Source organism: Anguilla rostrata, chromosome 8 (assembly GCF_018555375.3).
Source record: "Anguilla rostrata isolate EN2019 chromosome 8, ASM1855537v3, whole genome shotgun sequence".
NCBI classification, from domain to species: Eukaryota; Metazoa; Chordata; class Actinopteri; order Anguilliformes; family Anguillidae; genus Anguilla; species Anguilla rostrata.
In genome coordinates, this window is record NC_057940.1 from 26,401,766 (window position 1) to 26,421,021 (window position 19,256).

Sequence of the window (19,256 nt, forward strand, 5' to 3'; positions counted from 1 at the left end):
GTTCGCTTAAAACTTTTACCTGTGCCTTTTCTTCCGTTGTTTTTTCTGAGCCATTTTCGTATGTGAAAATGTATTTAAAATAGTTATCTTCTTGGCCACGAGTGGTAAGGACATCAGTAATTTGAAATAAAATTATAAAAGCCAAAAAGTGTTTTCATTTCATAATTATTATAATTTTATATAGAAAAATGTTCAACAAAGAAATACTATTGGAAATTGTATGATCAGCTGGAATATGTAAGATACATTAGACTGCTCAGTGTAATACGTATTACTTGTTTAACACAAATGCTAATTATTTATTCATTTTTGTTTAATGTTGATATTAGATTTATTACATATTACATTTATTATGCCAAAAAGAGAAACAGTTGCAAAATATTGCATGAATCATCAAGATCTGTTTATAAATGCGGTGTTTCCATAATTTGTGCCAGTACCGTATACATATTGCAAAGGAGAGGTGTGTGTTGGAAAAAACCATGCTGTTTGTGTTTAGAGATGAGTGGATGGTGGATATGATTGTGCATATGACAGAAATAAAAGGGTTATGTTAATTAAATTCAGCCATGTTTGTGTGGCCTAAATGCAACAACAAAAATAGTGTATTTGGGCAAGGTTCAAGGAAATATCAGTAGTTTTATTGCTTTTCTGAAACTACAGTTGTCAATTTTACTTGAGCACTTTTTGGTCTAACATTATATGGTCCACGATAGACAGCCCTTTCATTTCAAGTTTATACTGGCCATTTCAATCCATTCAAGTCTCAAAGTCTCACAACAAAGACTTCACCAATCAGAGAACAATACTGCCCTTTTCTGTGTAGAGAAAAAACTCAATGCTCTACGGAACACTCGCATGGAAGGCATTTCCACCACAAAATGGTTGAAAAATGTATTGGGCCCGATTCCAGTCACATAAATTATCCTCACATCAATGTATTTCACATTTGAGCTTCAACTTGTAATATGGGGGTCACAGTTTAGTGTTGGGATAATGTGGGTTGAGGCCCGCTATGGCGTATCCGGCTTGGGGGTGCCAGAACGGGATCTGATAAGGACGGGGACGGGGCAAAGTCTCGTAGGGGAAGGCGTAAGGAGTCCCCGTCATGACGTGGCGGTACATGGAGCCGGGCTGGGAAGGAACAGCCAGGTGGGCGGGGAGAAGCGGATGCAGGGACAGTCCTTTGAGCTGGTGGGCCGAGACCAATCTGGTCCTCTCATAAGCCGGGAGCAAGTAGGATATGGGAAGGCTGGCCTGAGGGTGGAGCAGAGAATGCTGGGTGGGCAGCGGCTTGGGCAAGCCCAGCTTGGATCTCTCCTTGGCTTCTCTGTGGTGCAGAGGGGGAACCATTTGCAGTTTCTTTGCGTACACCGACGCGTCCTCCGGCAGCAGCCTCTTATGGCTCTGGTGGTGTTTGTGGCCCGGCTGAAAGGAGCCATGTCCCAGATGCTCCCCGGATTTGGGCAGCACCTTGGTGAAGCTGGACTGAGGAGGTACCCAGCATGCTTTGGGGCCCATTTCGGCTGAGGTAGAGGAGGTGGGCGGGAGAGTTTTGAGCGCGGGGGGCACGTTCTCCCCTCTGCAGCCCGGGCTCCAGTCGGGGGTTTGTCCTTTACCCCCCACAAGTTCGGCGGAGGACGAGCCGAGCTGTCGGCTGTCTCTGTGGTGTTGGAGGTGGGCGGTAGAGTCCTTGACGCTGGTGGAACAGCTCTCTGGCTTGTAGACTTCACCATAGTAGGCGGCGGAGGTGAAATCATCCTGGTAAGGTGCCACTTTCTCCGGGCCTGGGGCGGGGGGGCAGTCTTCAGCGGAGGACGAGCCGAGCTGTCGGCTGTCTCTGTGGTGTTGGAGGTGGGCGGTAGAGTCCTTGACGCTGGTGGAACAGCTCTCTGGCTTGCAGACTTCACCATAGTAGGCGGCGGAGGTGAAATCATCCTGGTAAGGTGCCACTTTCTCCGGGCCTGGGGCGGGGGGCAGTCTTCAGCGGAGGACAAGCCGAGCTGTCGGCTGTCTCTGTGGTGTTGGAGGTGGGCGGTAGAGTCCTTGACGCTGGTGGAACAGCTCTCTGGCTTGCAGACTTCACCATAGTAGGCGGCGGAGGTGAAATCATCCTGGTAAGGTGCCACTTTCTCCGGGCCTGGGGCGGGGGGGCAGTCTTCAGCGGAGGACAAGCCGAGCTGTTGGCTGTCTCTGTGGTGTTGGAGGTGGGCGGTAGAGTCCTTGACGCTGGTGGAACAGCTCTCTGGCTTGTAGACTTCACCATAGTAGGCGGCGGAGGTGAAATCATCCTGGTAAGGTGCCACTTTCTCCGGGCCTGGGGCGGGGGGGCAGTCTTCAGCGGAGGACAAGCCGAGCTGTTGGCTGTCTCTGTGGTGTTGGAGGTGGGCGGTAGAGTCCTTGACGCTGATGGAACAGTTGTTTGGCATGTAGATACCATAGTAGGCGGCGCAGCTGTAATCATCCTCGTAAGTTTCGTAAGGTGGCCTTTTCTCCGGGCAGTCTTCGGAGGAGACAGAGCAGGGGGAGGGGCTACGCGAGGAGGATGAGGAGTGAGGTATAGTGGAGCCTTCAGAAGACTCTCGGGACCTGCCAGAGCGGGGCAGCCCAGGGGACTGGGCACAGTGAATGACGGACGGCCTCCCTCTGCTGTCCTGGTCAGGGCTGGAGCCGGCCTGGGAGAGGGAGAGGCTGGCCTGGGCCACGCGCTTCTTCTTCTCCAGAGGGGAGATGACCTCCCCGCCCGAGGAATGGAGGCCGGCGAAGAGGCTCTTGGTCGGCTGGGAAACGGTGCAGGCCGAGGCGGGCTGGTCCTTCGCCTCGCAGGGGCTGGCCTCCCCCGGCTTCCCCTGGGCCTGCTGAAGAGACCAAACAGCAGCGCTTTACAAGCCAGGCATAGCTAGGCTTAGGTACCGAAACCCCATACCGCTATGGCACCAACTCCCATGTAACCAGTACCTACCAGGCTTTATTGCAACGCCAAAAAACATGGACAAATATAGCATTTAACAATATGTTAAGACTTCAGAGCCACACAACTTCACTGGCTAACATTACACTCGCTGTCAACTCAGTACTTTAATGTCGTCATTTGGTCTTTATTTTAAAGTTACGGGGTCAGGCACCATTTAGACATCGGTACCCTTTTAAGTATCGTTTTAGCATCTTTAGCTGAAAAATCAAAACGATACCCATCCCCAGTCACAGCTGTGGAGTTAGGGTTAGCTTTGGGCCAGGCTGTGTTCCTGCTGTGCCTTCCCCACAGAACAGGGGAGAACAGACTGTGCCGTACCTCAGAGCGCCCCTCGCCATCCCCCTCCAGCTGGCTCCTCTTCCTCTTGCCCTCGGTCTTCCCGCTCTTGCCCTCCATGCTCTTCTTATACTGCTTCCGGGGCTTGGCGGGAGGCAGGGGCTTGTCCTCCTCTCCTCTAATCTGCCTCTCAAAGGGCAGCACAAGCCTAGGGGAGCAGAGGAAAGAAATTAGCGGTCAGGAGAGAGAGAGAGAAAGACAGGACAGCTCAGGGAAGAACAGCAATGGGAGTGGTGCTCTCTCACCTCTCGTAATGCCTGCGGGTGCAGGTGGCAGCGCTGGTACTGCCCGGGCTGCCACCCAGCTCATCATACACGTTCTTCCACAGCCGCTGAGCTGTCACCTAGGAGCAGGAGAAGCCATTATTAATTCACAGGGGCACACATATGGACACAAGCATGAAATCAGGGCATGCGCACACACACACACACACACGCACACAGACACACAAAAGTGTAGTCACAGAAATTACACAGTAAAGCAGTTGCGCCAAGAGACCCCATCGTCTCCCCACAGTCAACTGGCCAAGCTGGTCCCCACAGGCACAAACATTAACATACCCCCACCTCGTATATCTGCGGCGTCAGCCAATCCCCCACTCACATGACTGCGCACCATTACTCTTACTGCACTGAGGCAACCTACATCTGCTACAAAGTACTGGGATTACTGCATGCCTCCAGAGCTGGTCCTAAGTCCGCTGCATCAAACAGCAGCGTCCCCTGGGCCTTCTCTGGGCACACGCTGTACTCTACTGTCTCTACATCTGCATTTGAGGTATTTAAAGAACTATCTTTACTACGGTGAAATGAACTCGTTTCTCTTTCTGCCACCAACAATACACAGCATACGCTTAAGTGGAAATTGTGCAATAACTAGATATTCAACAAAATCAGCCCTAAAGAATGAAGTTTAAAAAGAGAAGTTGTAGAAGTGGAAAATTAAATTGTGGCCGTAGGTGGTTGTGTTTGAAACCCCTTACACAGGTTTGCAAGTGCGGTGGACCCCATTTTTAAGGTCACCTGAGCTATGCTGCAAACAGGCTGTCTACAAAGCAGAATGGAAACTTTACACGTGCTCAGAGAACAAAGCCGAAAGGCCTGGTTTCACGTAGGCAGCCAAAAGTGGACGTTGCTCTGACTGTTGTGGTGTGCGGCCAACGGTCACCGTCTTCCTGACTGCACCGTGCGGATGCCGTGCCAACGATAGTTTCCACTGACAAGGGATGGTGCAGCGAGCTCTCTGTCTGCAGAGACAAGCCGCTAAAACACCTACCGCCCCCCAGCCCCCACCCCTCCACTCCCCGCCCAGTGTCTTTGTACATGTTAAGGCAGGTCACACCTTTCACATGTGGCCCTGGCCCATATAAAGAGTTTCTTCGCTCATATAGTCTCACCTACACAGGTCATACTGCCATGCACTCGATTTTCCATTCAAGTGCATCGGTATATTTAGAAACTGCCTTTCCTCTGTTGTAACAGCACAGTCCAGCAAGATATTTCTAACAAATCTCACTTTGAGCCTTCACATGCTCTAAAGAACTTAAAAATAGAAAGGTTTTTTGTTTGCTATAATTGCTGAATGTGTATTTGCTGCTAAAGTTATGACAAGTATCCATTTGACTAGCATATACTCCTATCTAGGCCAACCTGCAACTTTGCATTTTCCTTCACTATCTGCAACCAATTTATACAGCCAGATTTATTGCAGTTCAAGCCTTATGTGAAGTACATCGCTGAAGCAGATTTGCCTCTCTCGGGATTCAAACCGCATACTCTTATGTTCCAAGTTCAATGTTCTGACCATCCCACTGCATGCAGAATGTGTTTAAGCCATTTATGTAAGAATCTAGCCCAAAAAACTGCCCAAAAACCCAAAGGCATGAACATTGATTTAAAAATGATGTACGGGCCAACACTTGCATACATACAGCACGCACAATAGGGGACTAGTTTCAAATGTGCAATCATGTCATCCATTTGATGGGAAAACACACTGGAATATTGTACTTGCAGAGATATCTGAAGTGGTAGTGGGGCCACAGTGTTGATTTTTCCTTTATTCATTGATACAATAAATGTAGGAGTGTAACATGGATACTTACAGAGTCATATCCACCTAGTTTCTCCACGGCTTTGAAGATTCTCCAGAGGTTAACTGCAGAGGAGAACCATGTCCATGTGAGCTACATGGCATCATCACCAGAAATGGGTGTGGAATTTCATACAATTTGTTCAACCATACTATGACAAATCTATCTATAAACACCACATTTTTAAAAATGATTTAGTGGTGCATTTAATTACAGCAGATATTTACAAAGAAACTAAAAATTAATTTAGAAAATTTAAACTATTTGGCTAGCAGTCAGTGTGACCAATGTTGAGCAAGAAACGGGTAACTATTTTATCAGTCCTTGGACTCACTCTGCTTGAAGCCCAGGTGTGGTATCCTCTCAATGGGTGTACCCCTATCCTTCATGAAACTGTACAGGCTGGCCACAAAGCTCTTCTCCTCTTCCTCTGGTTGGCCAACCCTGCTTCCTTCTTCTCCAGCATTGGTGGAGTGGGAGAGCTCTATCTCATGGGTTTGCTGCAAGAAAAAAAAAAAAAAACGCAGGTGTCAAACTGCCGCTTTTACAAAGCTGTGTCAAATGCCTCAGGAGATGACACACAGAGCAAGTTAGAGCAAGACACTAGTTTTTAATATCAACAGCAACACATCGCTTGTCAGCATTTCATTTTTGAAAAATTCTGTGATGCTGCGCCATGTCACAAAAAATAATTTTCATTCAAATGGACAATGAATGGTTATCTTCTCAAATTCAACCTCAGAAATGTCTGGGTTTTTTCGTTAAACTTACAAATGCAAAACCCACATCAACAAGTGACCAGAAGTTACATGTACTGTTGTCTTAATTGTATTATTTTAACTTCCTATTGTTTCTGTGGGGAGCTCTGAGCACCAGCCAAGCTCTGCCAGCTTGTATAGCTCACAGGGTGAATTCCACCTCTGAGCAGAAATATCGACAGAAAATATAGGCTAGTGTAACTCATAGCAACCATGATGGCTGCTGAAATTTGTCATCGAAACCTCAATTTTAGTTTCACATCCAAATGAAATAGGAAAAAAATACACCCTCAGTTCACACCAAATCATTTTTCAACACGCACGCACACCCTACTCTCTTCCGGGCAATTCAGACTCATTCAAAGCACAACTGAACTGGCTTTCACCGCCACTTTCAATAAGTAACCATGCATCCTGTATAAAGGGAAACCAACAAACAAATGAGTTTTTTTTTTCGGAGTAGGATTGATCATCTTCTATTCTGCGCAAAGACGAACAACGCACACAAACACTATCACTTGGACTTTTTACATGAGAAAATGTCTATCAGGCTTAGGCACATAGATAACATGTAATTACTTAGCTTTTTATGACCTAAATAATAGGTCGTTTTATTTTAAAGGTCATTGTATGACCACTGTGGCCTTGGTACTAATAACACATTGATTCTGAATATTTAATGAATACCATATAACAGAAACACTTTTTTATTTATTTATGTTTCTTCCTAGTTTGGAATCAGCAATTTTGCCTCGTGTTAATCCTATGCTACCTGCAGCTGAACCTTTCCAATGGACTTGCATGCGAGCCAGTGAGTTTTTTTACACCAAACTTTCCACACATCAGGACAAGGCTAACGCCAATATCTGCCACTCATGACTAATAATGATAGTGCACTGTGACGCTGGCGTTATGGTTCACCGTTTATGTCCTGCCCCACTAAAGACAGAAAAACGGACCTTTGCACTGATTTAGTCACCCAATACATAATTCTTATACTAAATTATAAAGCACAAGCTAATTTCTTAGCACAAAATATTATGGCATGACATCATCACATAACCACTGAACTGATTTTCCTTTGTTTCCCATCAATAAAAAAAAAGAATACAAATTTTTTATTGTTGCTGGCACTTCATCATCAATATTATATTTTCATCTGACAGCAGACAAGTGCATCCTCCACTATAATATTTGAGTACTGAAATAGGAGTGCTAAATAAACTAATGGTTTAAATTCTGATGTCCTGTAATAGTGCACTATATTCTGTTTGATTTATATATCTGTATATTTCAAGAAAGTTTAGTTGATGTGTGTTTTCATGTTGGATATTTTAAAGCGTAATTTCCAGAAAGTTGCTGTCCATATTAATTTAATCTCATATTTACTCTAAAGTTCAAATTCGAGTTCAAGTTTTTGCCATTTGTCTGTATTTGGTAAAATACGTACACTGGAAATTAAGTACAGAGCTCCTAAAATGTAATTATGATCACATGATTAAAAAGGTGGATTAATCAGTATCGGTTGACTTGACTTAGTAAGTTTTGCTCCACCGTCCACAGAACAGCATGTAGGTTGTTTTAGGAATTAATTCTGCGGAACTGCATGTTTATTGTGAAAACAGCCGTGTAAGCAGAAACAATAGCGAGAGAGTGCTGCACGGGACGCAGGCACACAATAGGGCACAGTAAAAAAAAGACAGAAATGAAACAGAGAAGGAACGCAGAACAAAGCACCAGTCTTCTTAATACAGACCGCAAACCTATGGGAGAAATACTTCAGGGTGCACAACACAAACCATAATTAACACAACTGTCACTAAAAAACTAGCCCCACAGGCACCTGAGGGTTTCTACATGCGATGAATCAAGAATCAGCCCTCAATGTAGATGTGTGAACGACTAGCATGTCCAGACATAATCTATGAAACTGATTCCCACTGACAAACGCAGGAAACTGATAGTGTTAAAGTAGCTAACATAAAATGACAAGGCGTATAAACTACGCAGCTCCAAAACATAGACCACCCACTTATAACGGCTTGTGTACAGAGAGACATTCCCAACAACTATGGAGGAGCACAAATGATAAATGTGATGGCCTTCTGAAAGGCTTCAACTTCCCTCGAAAATTGTCAATGCATACAATTTTGTTTGATACCGTGACTTCACCGCAAATGAGAATATGAAAAATGACACGCAAGTCAAGTAGGGAAACCGATGTGAGAAAATGAGCAACGCCGAAGCAGAAGGAGCAGCGAGGCTCGTCTCACGAAGCCCTGCGCTCTGCATGTTTTTTTTGGTTTTTTTTGCGGCCGGGGCGCTATTCCGTTAGCACGTCTGGCTGCCGCGAGTGCGTCTGTCCGCATGCGCTCTCTCGCCGGCGCAGTTTCGCACTGAATGGCGTTCCTCTCCGCGGCTGCGGTTCCGAGAAACGGGCGCCTCCGCTGAATCATAACGAAGCCGGCGGCCTCTATCTGGGATAGCCCTGACTGAGTCACGGCCGAGCGCGCTGGCCCGGTGACCTTCCTCAGCGCCGCGCGGCTCCGCCCGAGTCTGCATCTCCACCGGCCAGCTGCCAAACTGCGCCCGCACCGTCCACGCTCGCTTCCTGCCCCCTTCCTCCTGCCTCTCCTCACGCTCTCTCTCCCCCTTCGTTTCCCCCCCCCCCCCCTTTCTCTCAGCATAACTCAGAACACGGTGAACATCGCAGAAGTTCAGGCCGTAGGCCTCTACTGGGCCCAGGATTTCAAATTTTCTTGGGGTCCAGACCTTGGGGCTGGATTGAGCCACACAACTGTCCAATTTTTAGCCACAGACGTTGCAGATGTGGCAACTGCTGGCAGGCTAGGTCACTCTCGCTAAAAATAGGCTCAGAGGAAAATAAGGGCTGTCTGCAAATAGGCTTTCAGAATTATGTAGGCAGGGAAAAAATATATACTGTACATTGTGGACACAAAAGAGGTGATTAGGGACACGAATAGACAATAGAATGCTAGACAGCCTGAATTTATCTCTCCTCCCACAATGCATATATAGATGTTAATGACATATTTTATACATGCCTTGCCATTGCATATTTTCTCACAGGATTAAAAAGTTCACTTGCGGTCCATCATTTCCAAGAGTTTCTGCAACAACCGACTATGCCGTCGCAGACTCATTTCCAAACCTGATGTGACTTGCGTGGCGTCATTAGGTGACCTTCGGCCCTAGACAGTGAAATCCATCAGTAGCCTTGCCATCTATGAATCTGCATGCTCTATACGATTCCTGTAAGGAAGCAACAATCGCAGCTACCATAAATGCCAATGCTGCTCTTGCAATAATTTACAATTGTCAGTTGCTTTTCAAAATTTAAATAATGATGAGAGAATACATTGATTTTTCTACTCTCTTTTCATTGAATGAGCTATGATTTTTGATTCCTCTCTTTTGTATTTGCAACAAAAGCAAAACTTAGGGTCTTATTTTTATATTTGCCCTCCAGAAAAAAGTATGTTCCTTTCTGATACCTTTGATACCTATCTTTCAACATAGAGTTCCTTTTTTATCATGGCCATCTTCGTGGGTGTAGAATTCAGCCTATTGAGGTGAGCAATGTCTAGAAACTGAGGACACAAGAGACGTGTTGAGTATGTGTGTTCAGCGAGTGCGTGGGTGGGGGGGAGGGGGTCTGACTACAGATATGATTCTGAGAATGAGACGTGGCAACACCGCAGGCTGATTTCAACAGTGTGACCAAAAATAAACTCCCAATTAACTAATACATCTCATCTGAGCAGTGGACTCAGACTCTTTTGTGCAACGGAAACAGACAGAGCTAACCAACAGCACAGTGCAGACAGTGACCTCAGTGCAGTGTTTGCAGTCAATAAGACGCTTAGACAAAAACTGATCATGAAAAACTTGTTTTGTTTGTAAAAACAGAAAAAAATGGCTGCCACTAAAAACAGCGCTCAAGTGCTAAAGAATTTAAAACACACCATTTCATTGGAATCCTGGAAATGCTGACTTCCGTATTTCATATCCTGCATTCTTTCGTTTAAAAAAATGTGATGACAGCACGGTCTCAGCAAATGTGAAAGTGTAATCAGAATTTTTGGCGATGATATAAATATGGATATCTTCGAAGAAAAAACTTGTTATAAAAAATAAACGAGTTACTTGTTACAATAAGTACAACAAACTCTAATTATTCTTTAATTAGTCTTTTGAGACAAAATTGGGCAAGAGTACTAATCACATAAAGATGCTGGCTTGCTGGCATGCTTTCCCAGCCACGCTCTGAAAAAAAAGTGCACAAACTCTGTTGTGACACACTCGCAGTAAACACCCTGTGTAAATTTCCACCGCAGGCAAATTTCGGAAAAGTGCGTAGGAGCCGTTGATGTCAACATGTTGATAGAAGCGGGTGCAATATGATTGTCGGTGGCGGGCTGGGCTGATGCTATCGCCTGGCCAGCTCCCACCGCAGAAACCACCGGGCTTTCATCTCGCAACCTGGTCTTGGAAATTTGATGCGTCTTTTCTTCGCTATTCTTTCTTTTTCTCGACTTGAGTTACCAGAAGTACGCGAGGCCCTGGAACTCTGAGTTTCTATTTGTGTGAATGGTGCTAAGAGAGACTCTCTCTCACAGACAAGCAGGACGGGCCACCTACAGCTCTCGCATCAAATCATTACACCTATTTCCTCTGCTAGTCATTTTAATAATAAAACTGAGACTGACAATTCTTGTTGGTAAACTTAGTAATATTGCAAAACACATGCAGGCATACGTTTGTTGACTGATCAGATAAATAGATAACCAAAAAAAAAACAGCAAAGCGGCTTACAGTAATACAAAAAGCAAAACTAAGTGTGTTTGCTTTTAACCTTTTCGTCTCACAACCGTTTTCCCTTCACAACGCAGGACGACAAATAAGTGTAAAATTTACAACTTTCTTACGTTAATGGCCTATTATTATAACTATCCACATCATTAACCTTGTAGGTATAAATTTTACCAGATTCTATGTCTTACGTTATACAACAGAGGTGGTGTCCCACTAAAACGCACCATTTGGTTGCCTGAGACTAATATCAGAGTATGTAGTAAAAATATCTACGTAAAATGACTTTTGCAATTTTCTTTATTTTGTGATTTCACACCAAATTTGGTTTGTGCTGGAGGCTGAAGTAAGCACTCTTTGACGCATCTCTTAGTCTGGATTTGAATCGAGACTTAGTCATGCGGCGCACTGTCCATAGTGTTCACCTGAAAGAAATGGTGTCAGTTTGCAGGGTATTTCCTGCTTTTGCTTTGCGTGCACTACAGGTTTTTAGTCACAATTTTGCACTTCAGAAGATCTTAAGAAAATCCCCAGTCTTGGCGTGATCGCTGCACGTACCTGCCTCTGATGGCCGTTTAATTTGAGACGGTCAGAGACTCAATCACAGCTGTCACAACCCACTCTTAAGCTAGTCAGGGACTCTTCGGAGAATATTAAACTGATTTATCACAGGCCTTTAGGCATGGCTTGTGTAGTGTGTGACACCCTGTGACCGTGGCCTGTGACTATGCATGCGGTGTGAGTGTTCCTAGGATGGAAATACCATCATTTTTTTATAAAAGACGGTCATTAAATGCGAGACGCTCGCCTCTGTTAGGATTTTGAAAGGCGTACATAAGGGGCAAGTCGCAGAAGCTTACGATGACTCCTTCAGTCAATCAGTGATTGCAACTCAGCTGAAGGAACTGAAGTCACAACTGGCTACATGCATTCCGCGGGGCACACAGACTACTGTACACTCTCCGAAACCCATGGTGTTTGCTACAGTATGAACGCTACACTGAACACTAACCAAATTCTACCTGCCTGCAACTACAACTTGGCATTCCACGTTTGGAGAAAACGAAAACTAGTGGGATAAATAGATGATTAAATAGAACAGGCATCTGTTCAAAAAAGAGGTGTTCCTAGGCCGATTTACAGTACAACCATACCATTAATACTATAGCCATAAAACCTAAGGACCATACTGAATACCATTATCATTCAAGCATTTTTCTAATCTGTCAGAATAGATAAAAAAGATACTAAGATAATATTCTTTGATTAATTCTTAAACCTTTCCTATATCATAGTTAAGTTGTGTAAACTTCACGCGCACATCTAAACTTGTACATACGCGTAAACAAGAACACAGAATTCATAATACGGCAGCCTACATACATACAGTACATACATTCATACATACATACATACACACATTCACACATACAGGGTTCACAAGTTTCACCTGGACAGGAACAGAATCATTCTTTACAACAGTGGCTTCCGCTTCTGCGCAGGATTACCCGTTTAGCCTCTGCGCATTACTACTATTTAATAGCTGGAAACGGAACGGCAACAAACTGGACTATAGAAAAGGCGTCTGGGAAATCCCTTTAAACAGAATAAGAGGAATGATGACCAACCGACAGCTACTGTAAAACTCGACCATAAATGCAGAACTGAAAGTGCTGGTACACAAAACAGTCACAAGAAACAATGTATCCATTCCACTGCTAACCTTGTTACTGGAAGTAGTTTATTTTTATTTTTTTGCATAAGCATTATATTAAACCGTTCTCCATTTTTGCCTCTCATTTAAGAAGAACATGTGACTTGCAGAAGCTGAAATGACTCAAGCCGCCCCGCAGTGGAAGCCTGCCAGGGGCTGGTGACGTGCAGGAGACACGGCTGGTCTAACCTGGTTCAGTAACGGTTCGCTGTCCGCCACCCTGCCCGCCTCGCCGGCTCCCCACTGCTCCATCGTCTTCTTCTGCCCGCTCTTGGGCTGTGACACTGGAAAGGGAAATGGCAACGCACGCGTTATTACCACCAGGAGCGCGGCTGCGCTTCTTCTAGGATCCAGCTCCAAACCAAAAGAAACGCTCAGTCCGCAGGTCTACCTGTAGCCTTTCCCATCCCACAGACCTTTACTTAATCAGTCAGTCAGTCAGTTAAATGCACACCCAAATCATTTTAGATTTAGGATGGCGGATGAAAACATTTGCGGTAAAATCAAATGTTATGCCGTGATTCTCATCATCGCCTAATTTAACCTCCATGTCGCACGGAGTAGTGAGAATATATAGAAAAGGAACGTCTGTATGACAAGATTTCCATGTAGCTCCTCCCACATAATTTGCATGGACACACCCACAGGGTAAAAATGCCTTTTTTGATGACGATAATAAAGAATTTACTGCAGTCATTTACCGTAGATAAACGCTGATGGATGCTTCCTATCTGAACATGAGATGAAGGGGGTATTTTCTTTTTGCCATTTCTGCTTGTTGCTTTTTATGTACACTGATAGCCAGAAACAACCCCTCCATTTAATTAAGCCAAATCTTCCTTGGAAACACAAGAACAAGAATGAGATTACGTGAAATATCGTGTCACAACCCCATGTGAAAGATATAATTCTAATATAAAACCACACGGTTGCAACACAACATCCTGTCTGCCATCCAAACCGCAGTTACGTGGTGACCTTCTCAGAAATGAGCAATAACAGGATTACAGTAAATTTGAGATGTGACTGCAAAGCACTGAAAAAGAAAAATTGCAATCTGCTCAATGTCTAGGTAGAGCGTTCAGCACAGAGTAGCCTGCTCCTTGATGTCATCATGTTGCTGAATTACACTTCCCCTTATAAACAGGTTTCCTGTCTAAGAGGATGTCATATGAATGGGTCACACAAGTCATGTACCTATGCATGCAGGGATCTCAGATCCAGTGCTTATTATGCCAAAGAAGTGCTCATTTCTAATCGGGTACACAACACACACACTATCTTTACAACAAGTGAGGCATGTGTTATTACCACACTCTAACAGTCATCCTCTAACGACTGCAGATATCCACATGTTTTTCGCTGTTTATAAACATGTGACATCGGAAACCACATCTGCTTTGACACATAGCTCTGCCACTCCAACTGCGTAAAACAATGCTCTTCCCCTTATAGCCCTCTCACACCAAACTCATATCACAAGCAATGAGGTCACTTGACAATGAACCCAGGCTGCTCTGGTTTTGCAATGACCCATTTCCTGTAACGTGGTGGGCCTCTTTCCACACAAGTTCATTTTTAAACTCATTATTCCACGAGTGTAGTTTTCAATTAATTCTCTAACCTGGCCTTTTTTAATTAACAATTAGTTCCCCAGGGTTGTATAATGTCTGACTTAACTAGTGGGAGGTGAGACAAAATGTGTTGCAGGTCATGATTTCATTCAGTTACATATGCAAATAAATGAAAATGATTTTGGGTGAACAGTTTTGGCCTACGTGTCTGAGAAAGACATGAGGCGTTTGATGCAAGTGTCATTGAACCATAGATCAACCATGCCATAGATCATTATGTTTACATTTTAATGTATGGGTAAGAATACTATTTTTACCCACTGCTGTATATTTTGTTTTAAAAATGTAATCTGGGTAACGTGTCAGCATAAATCAATTTGAATGTCAGCTACTGCATGCCTGCAGGCAATACAATTGCTAAATCGCATAACTGTCTGTTATCACCGAACAACAAACCTACCCTTCGAGTTCTACTACTCCGTATTTTACGTATTCATTTTTGACACATATTTTGAACATATTTTATTCTGATAATAGACCTTTATTTTCCACTAGCTAATGTTATTTTGAAATAGGTATGTTCTAATCCTCTGACGCACAAATGGTAAAAACTAGTACTACTACTGCTAATAGTAGTATAATAATAATAATAATAATAATAATAATAATAATAATAATAATAATAATAAATTATAATATACATTTATCCCAATAAATGTATGCACTGATGTATACTAAATGCAATCGTTTTATATTATTTGCAAACTTTTACCTTCACGGTTATTGCCTTATCTGTTTCGTTGCCCTGCACAAGCTTTATCTGTGGCAGCTGCAATAATGTTACTCCTCAACTGCGACCGATGCGGTGACAATCCCTGCCGTTACAAATGTTCTTAACTCAAGGAATATCTAACCGAACACAATGTACAGCACCGCTCTCACCATCACCACTTCCTCTCAGCTTTGCACGACAACAGAAGTCCCACCGCAATATCACTTCTGATGAAAAATACGTTGTTTCCCACATGCAATTTCGTTTTTTCCCCCAAGTAAAACACATTTGGTTCAGTAACAGAGCCACCTAGCACATGGTAAATTCTCAAACAATTTCTAAGTTGCGAAAACAATTAAAGACGTAATTTGCGTTATATTACAGCGGCAAATTAACTATTTTCATCGACACAAAATAATAATTGAAAGCTCCTTGTCTTTTAGCTCTATCAGGATCATTGCAGATGTTAATAGGTTATCTTATTGTGTATAGATTAAAGGATGCGTACAATCGTAAATACTGTACAAGAAAGCTATTATTCTGTGAACATGAACTCCTTATCCATTTGGGGGAATGTATAATGTATTTAAATTTGTATTCATACATGCGCTAAAATAGTCGCAATTATGAACAAACAAACAAACGAAGGACATTGCATGGTGTACGGTAAATCCTATTAAGAAGATATTTGTCTACATTAGCATGACTCACATTCCAACAACAGACTCATTTTCATCATCAACATGCACTTAATAGTGAGTTATTGTACAAAGGAATTTGAACTCACCCATTACAAGTAAAGCTCTCAAAACCGTAGCTGTTATTATTTGTGTGTTATTATCTTGCTGCCTCCATAACTTCAGAACCCGCGTTTACTCCGTTCGAACGTCTGTTATCAAAGCTGTGAAGTGTCATTTTCGAAATCATAAGGCTTAGAAAAACTATAGTAGACAAAGTGCTTGTAATTGGCCCACAGACTTTATTATCCTGCCTCTTTGTGGCAGTGCATTCTGGGAGCTTGAGTTCTTTTTTTGAATAGCGTACTCCTGTCTGGCAAATAGTCCGTGCGTTTCCGCACCATTCATTTTTGAAAGTCGAAATTTAAGAATTAAATTTGACTTCCCTGACACCAACACGTGCGCACTACGAACCCAAAACAAAATGAGCCATGCAGTTATCCCGAGTAATCCCTACGGATAAATTTGGCTGTAGAGTTTAATTAGCCTACTCAAGGCTACTACTGCTTTGAAATGAATTACCTCTGAAGCTAGGCCAGTTACAAGGTTTATTTCAAAGTAAACAAGTTAAAATAGCATAACATGAGCAAATGAGGAAATAAGTCAGTGCCATATGAATTATTAGCCTTCGTATGGACAATATATTGGATCGAGGCCAGTAGTGATTCTTTTACATACATATAAGTTATGGTTCAAGTCGTTGTGAAAGAAAAGTAAAGGAGTTTTGGTTAAAATCCGATTGTCATTTGTAAATTAATTGAGAAGTACAGATTTATTTACAACTATTTTAATTTGTATTTGTGTCCTTATTTTAAATTACTTGTATATTTTAAATCAATCACTGACATTATCGTTAACGCTACTTCTCGCATCTGGAGGGAGAGGCCACCTGAATGTGACGTTGTTTTGTGCACATTATCACAAATATGTTTTGACCACTCAGGACATTGTCAGAAAAAATGATTTTTAAAACTCTAAATAAATATGCATATCATATCAAAATAAATAATGAAACAAAAATAAAATAAAGCGCATAGACATAAAGGTAACATGCATACAAACACATATATAATGCGCATATTGCATACTTTCGTTTGTATTAATACCACACACACTATGTCCTGACATGCTGCTGTGAAAAGTGCTATATGTGCTATAAAAATAACTATAAAACAGAGATACATATTCATCCTTATTGTTTTTTTGTACTCCCATTTTTGTACTTGCATAAACTTTGCTGAATTAACTTCAAGCATGTTAATGGCCACCCAGGGTTTTAAAAGAGATGGAAATTAAAAATAACAAAGCAATGAATTTCAATGAATTTGGAAAAAAAAACTGTGAATAACAACATGGTGATGAGAGATAAGAAGCCCCTGTAATGTTGGGGATGTGGGGAATTACCCCAAACCTATAAAACAGCGTTCATGTTTCGGCAATGACAGCCTGTTTTGCAATGGCTGGGAATTCCCAGGACCGTCAAGCCTATTAGAACATGTTTGTGATCTGAAGGTAATTCAAATATATGTGAGTCAACAAGCCCACACAATTGATGTAAATGGGTGAAATCATTACATTTTAAACATACATAGTTTCCTGTCCAACAGCTCTGGTGCGCTTAATTTTTCAAGATTAACATTGGCTGACTTAGTAATGACAACGAAATGGTAATGGCCTTTCTCACTCACCAAAAAAATAAAATAGAATAAAATTTAAAAGTAGTGACTGGACGCAGCAACCATTCACTGTATGCCAGCCAAAATATAGGTTGCTAAAATTATTTAAACAATGTTATACCATGTTCTGAGTTATGGTCTTTAAAACATGAAAAATGAATCGATGAATGTCGTAATTTTTTTTCAGTCCTGGGGCCTCATTTATAAAAACAGACTTACGATCAATTTTGATCTTAAGTATGATTTACGCAGAAAACCACATATAAGTAGTTATTTATAAAACCTTACTTTGACATAGAAATGATCTTATCTCTACGCAAAGACTAGACTTGACCCAAGTGATCTTCCTGCTGGTTATGTAGGGGTATTGCAGTTTGGGACGCATATGCGTCCAAGCCTGTGGTGAACTTTGCATTAGCTTTTTGCTGCCCCACCTCGTTCACTGCAGCGGCGACGCACTACCAAGCTACCTTTTTGGCTTTGTTTGTCAACCCACTATTTAGTCCACCGAATAATACATGTTACCTGTCTTGTATCTCCTCTACCATCGCCGTGATCTCGTCTTCCAAAAAGTCTGCTTTTCTCTTTTGGTTCATGGTTATTCCTGACTAAACATTTGTGCTAGCATTATATAAGGGGAAATCGCTGATTGTAAGGCACGTTCATGTGTTGTCAATTTAAAGTGAATTTGAGATTTGTAGATCACAGGAGCGTAAGTTGCAAATGGGCTTCTTAGAACGTGCGTAAGCAAGGTTTTTTATGCTCAGTATCTTTTATGAATCGAACGTAAGCACACCGTCAGAAATGATCTTAAGACTAAGTTCAAGTATAAATCTAAGAACATTTTCATAAATGAGGCCCCTGAGAATAGGAACTCAGCATTTACTTAATTTATATTTTCCATTTATATTAGTTAGTTAGTTAGTTAGTTGCCATCAAGTGGTTTATGACTCATGGTGACCCTATGTGTAACACAGCAAAATGTTGCCCAGTCTTGCGCCATATGCCTGACCATTCCACTTATATTAACTGTAGTTAATTAACAGTTTCACATGTGCAGTTTCATCGTGTTTTGTTAAATTACATGATGATATTCCAGTTGCTGTCACTAGTGTTGTTTAATTACATTACATTACATTATAGGCATTTAGCAGACGCTCTTATCCAGAGCGACGTACAACAAGTGCATAGGTTCATGATGTAGAGGTGCAAAAGAAACACTAGAGTGAAGTAAGGATCGTAGTGCCAGAAGTGGCCACATCGATCAGGACTCCAACCCTGTAGAGTAAGCTTGTTCAGCAAGCAAGAATCCTACCAAGTACGAACTAGCACTGGAATCACACCTAATCATACAAAAACAATCCTGCCAGATACACTAACAATCAAATTATCCTAGCTAGGTACAGTGAGCTGAACTATAGGCTAGGGAGGGGTGGGGAGAGGTGCAGCCTGAAGAGATGAGTCTTCAGTCTGCGTTTGAAAGTGGTGAGATTCTCTGCTGTTCTGACCATCACGGGGAGGTCATTCCACCAGCGAGGGGCCAGGACAGACAGCAGGCGGGAGCGGGAAGTGCAGACGCGAAGAGGGGGAGGTGCCAAGCGTCCAGAGGTGGCAGAACGGAGAGGTCTGGCTGGTGTGTAGGGTCTGATGATCCTCTGAATGTACCCTGGTGCTGACCCCTTAGCTGCCTGATATGCAAGCACCAAGAACTTAAATTTGATGCAAGCCATAACAGGCAGCCAGTGGAGGTCAGTGAGCAGGGGGGTGACATGGGAATGTCTGGGGAGGTT

The 19,256-nt window shown here is 42.8% G+C and overlaps 1 protein-coding gene across 1 annotated transcript; it reads right to left on the minus strand.

Annotated features, from left to right (window-relative positions):
• Window positions 1–619: 619 nt before the first annotated feature.
• Window positions 620–15,989, minus strand: arid5a (AT-rich interactive domain 5A). Its single transcript, XM_064347407.1, is given in 8 exon segments — window positions 620–1,497; window positions 1,500–2,858; window positions 3,293–3,458; window positions 3,556–3,653; window positions 5,415–5,467; window positions 5,737–5,902; window positions 12,897–12,991; window positions 15,841–15,989. Coding segments are annotated over 8 exon segments (2,463 nt in total). The 5' UTR covers window positions 15,845–15,989; the 3' UTR covers window positions 620–975.
• Window positions 15,990–19,256: the final 3,267 nt, after the last annotated feature.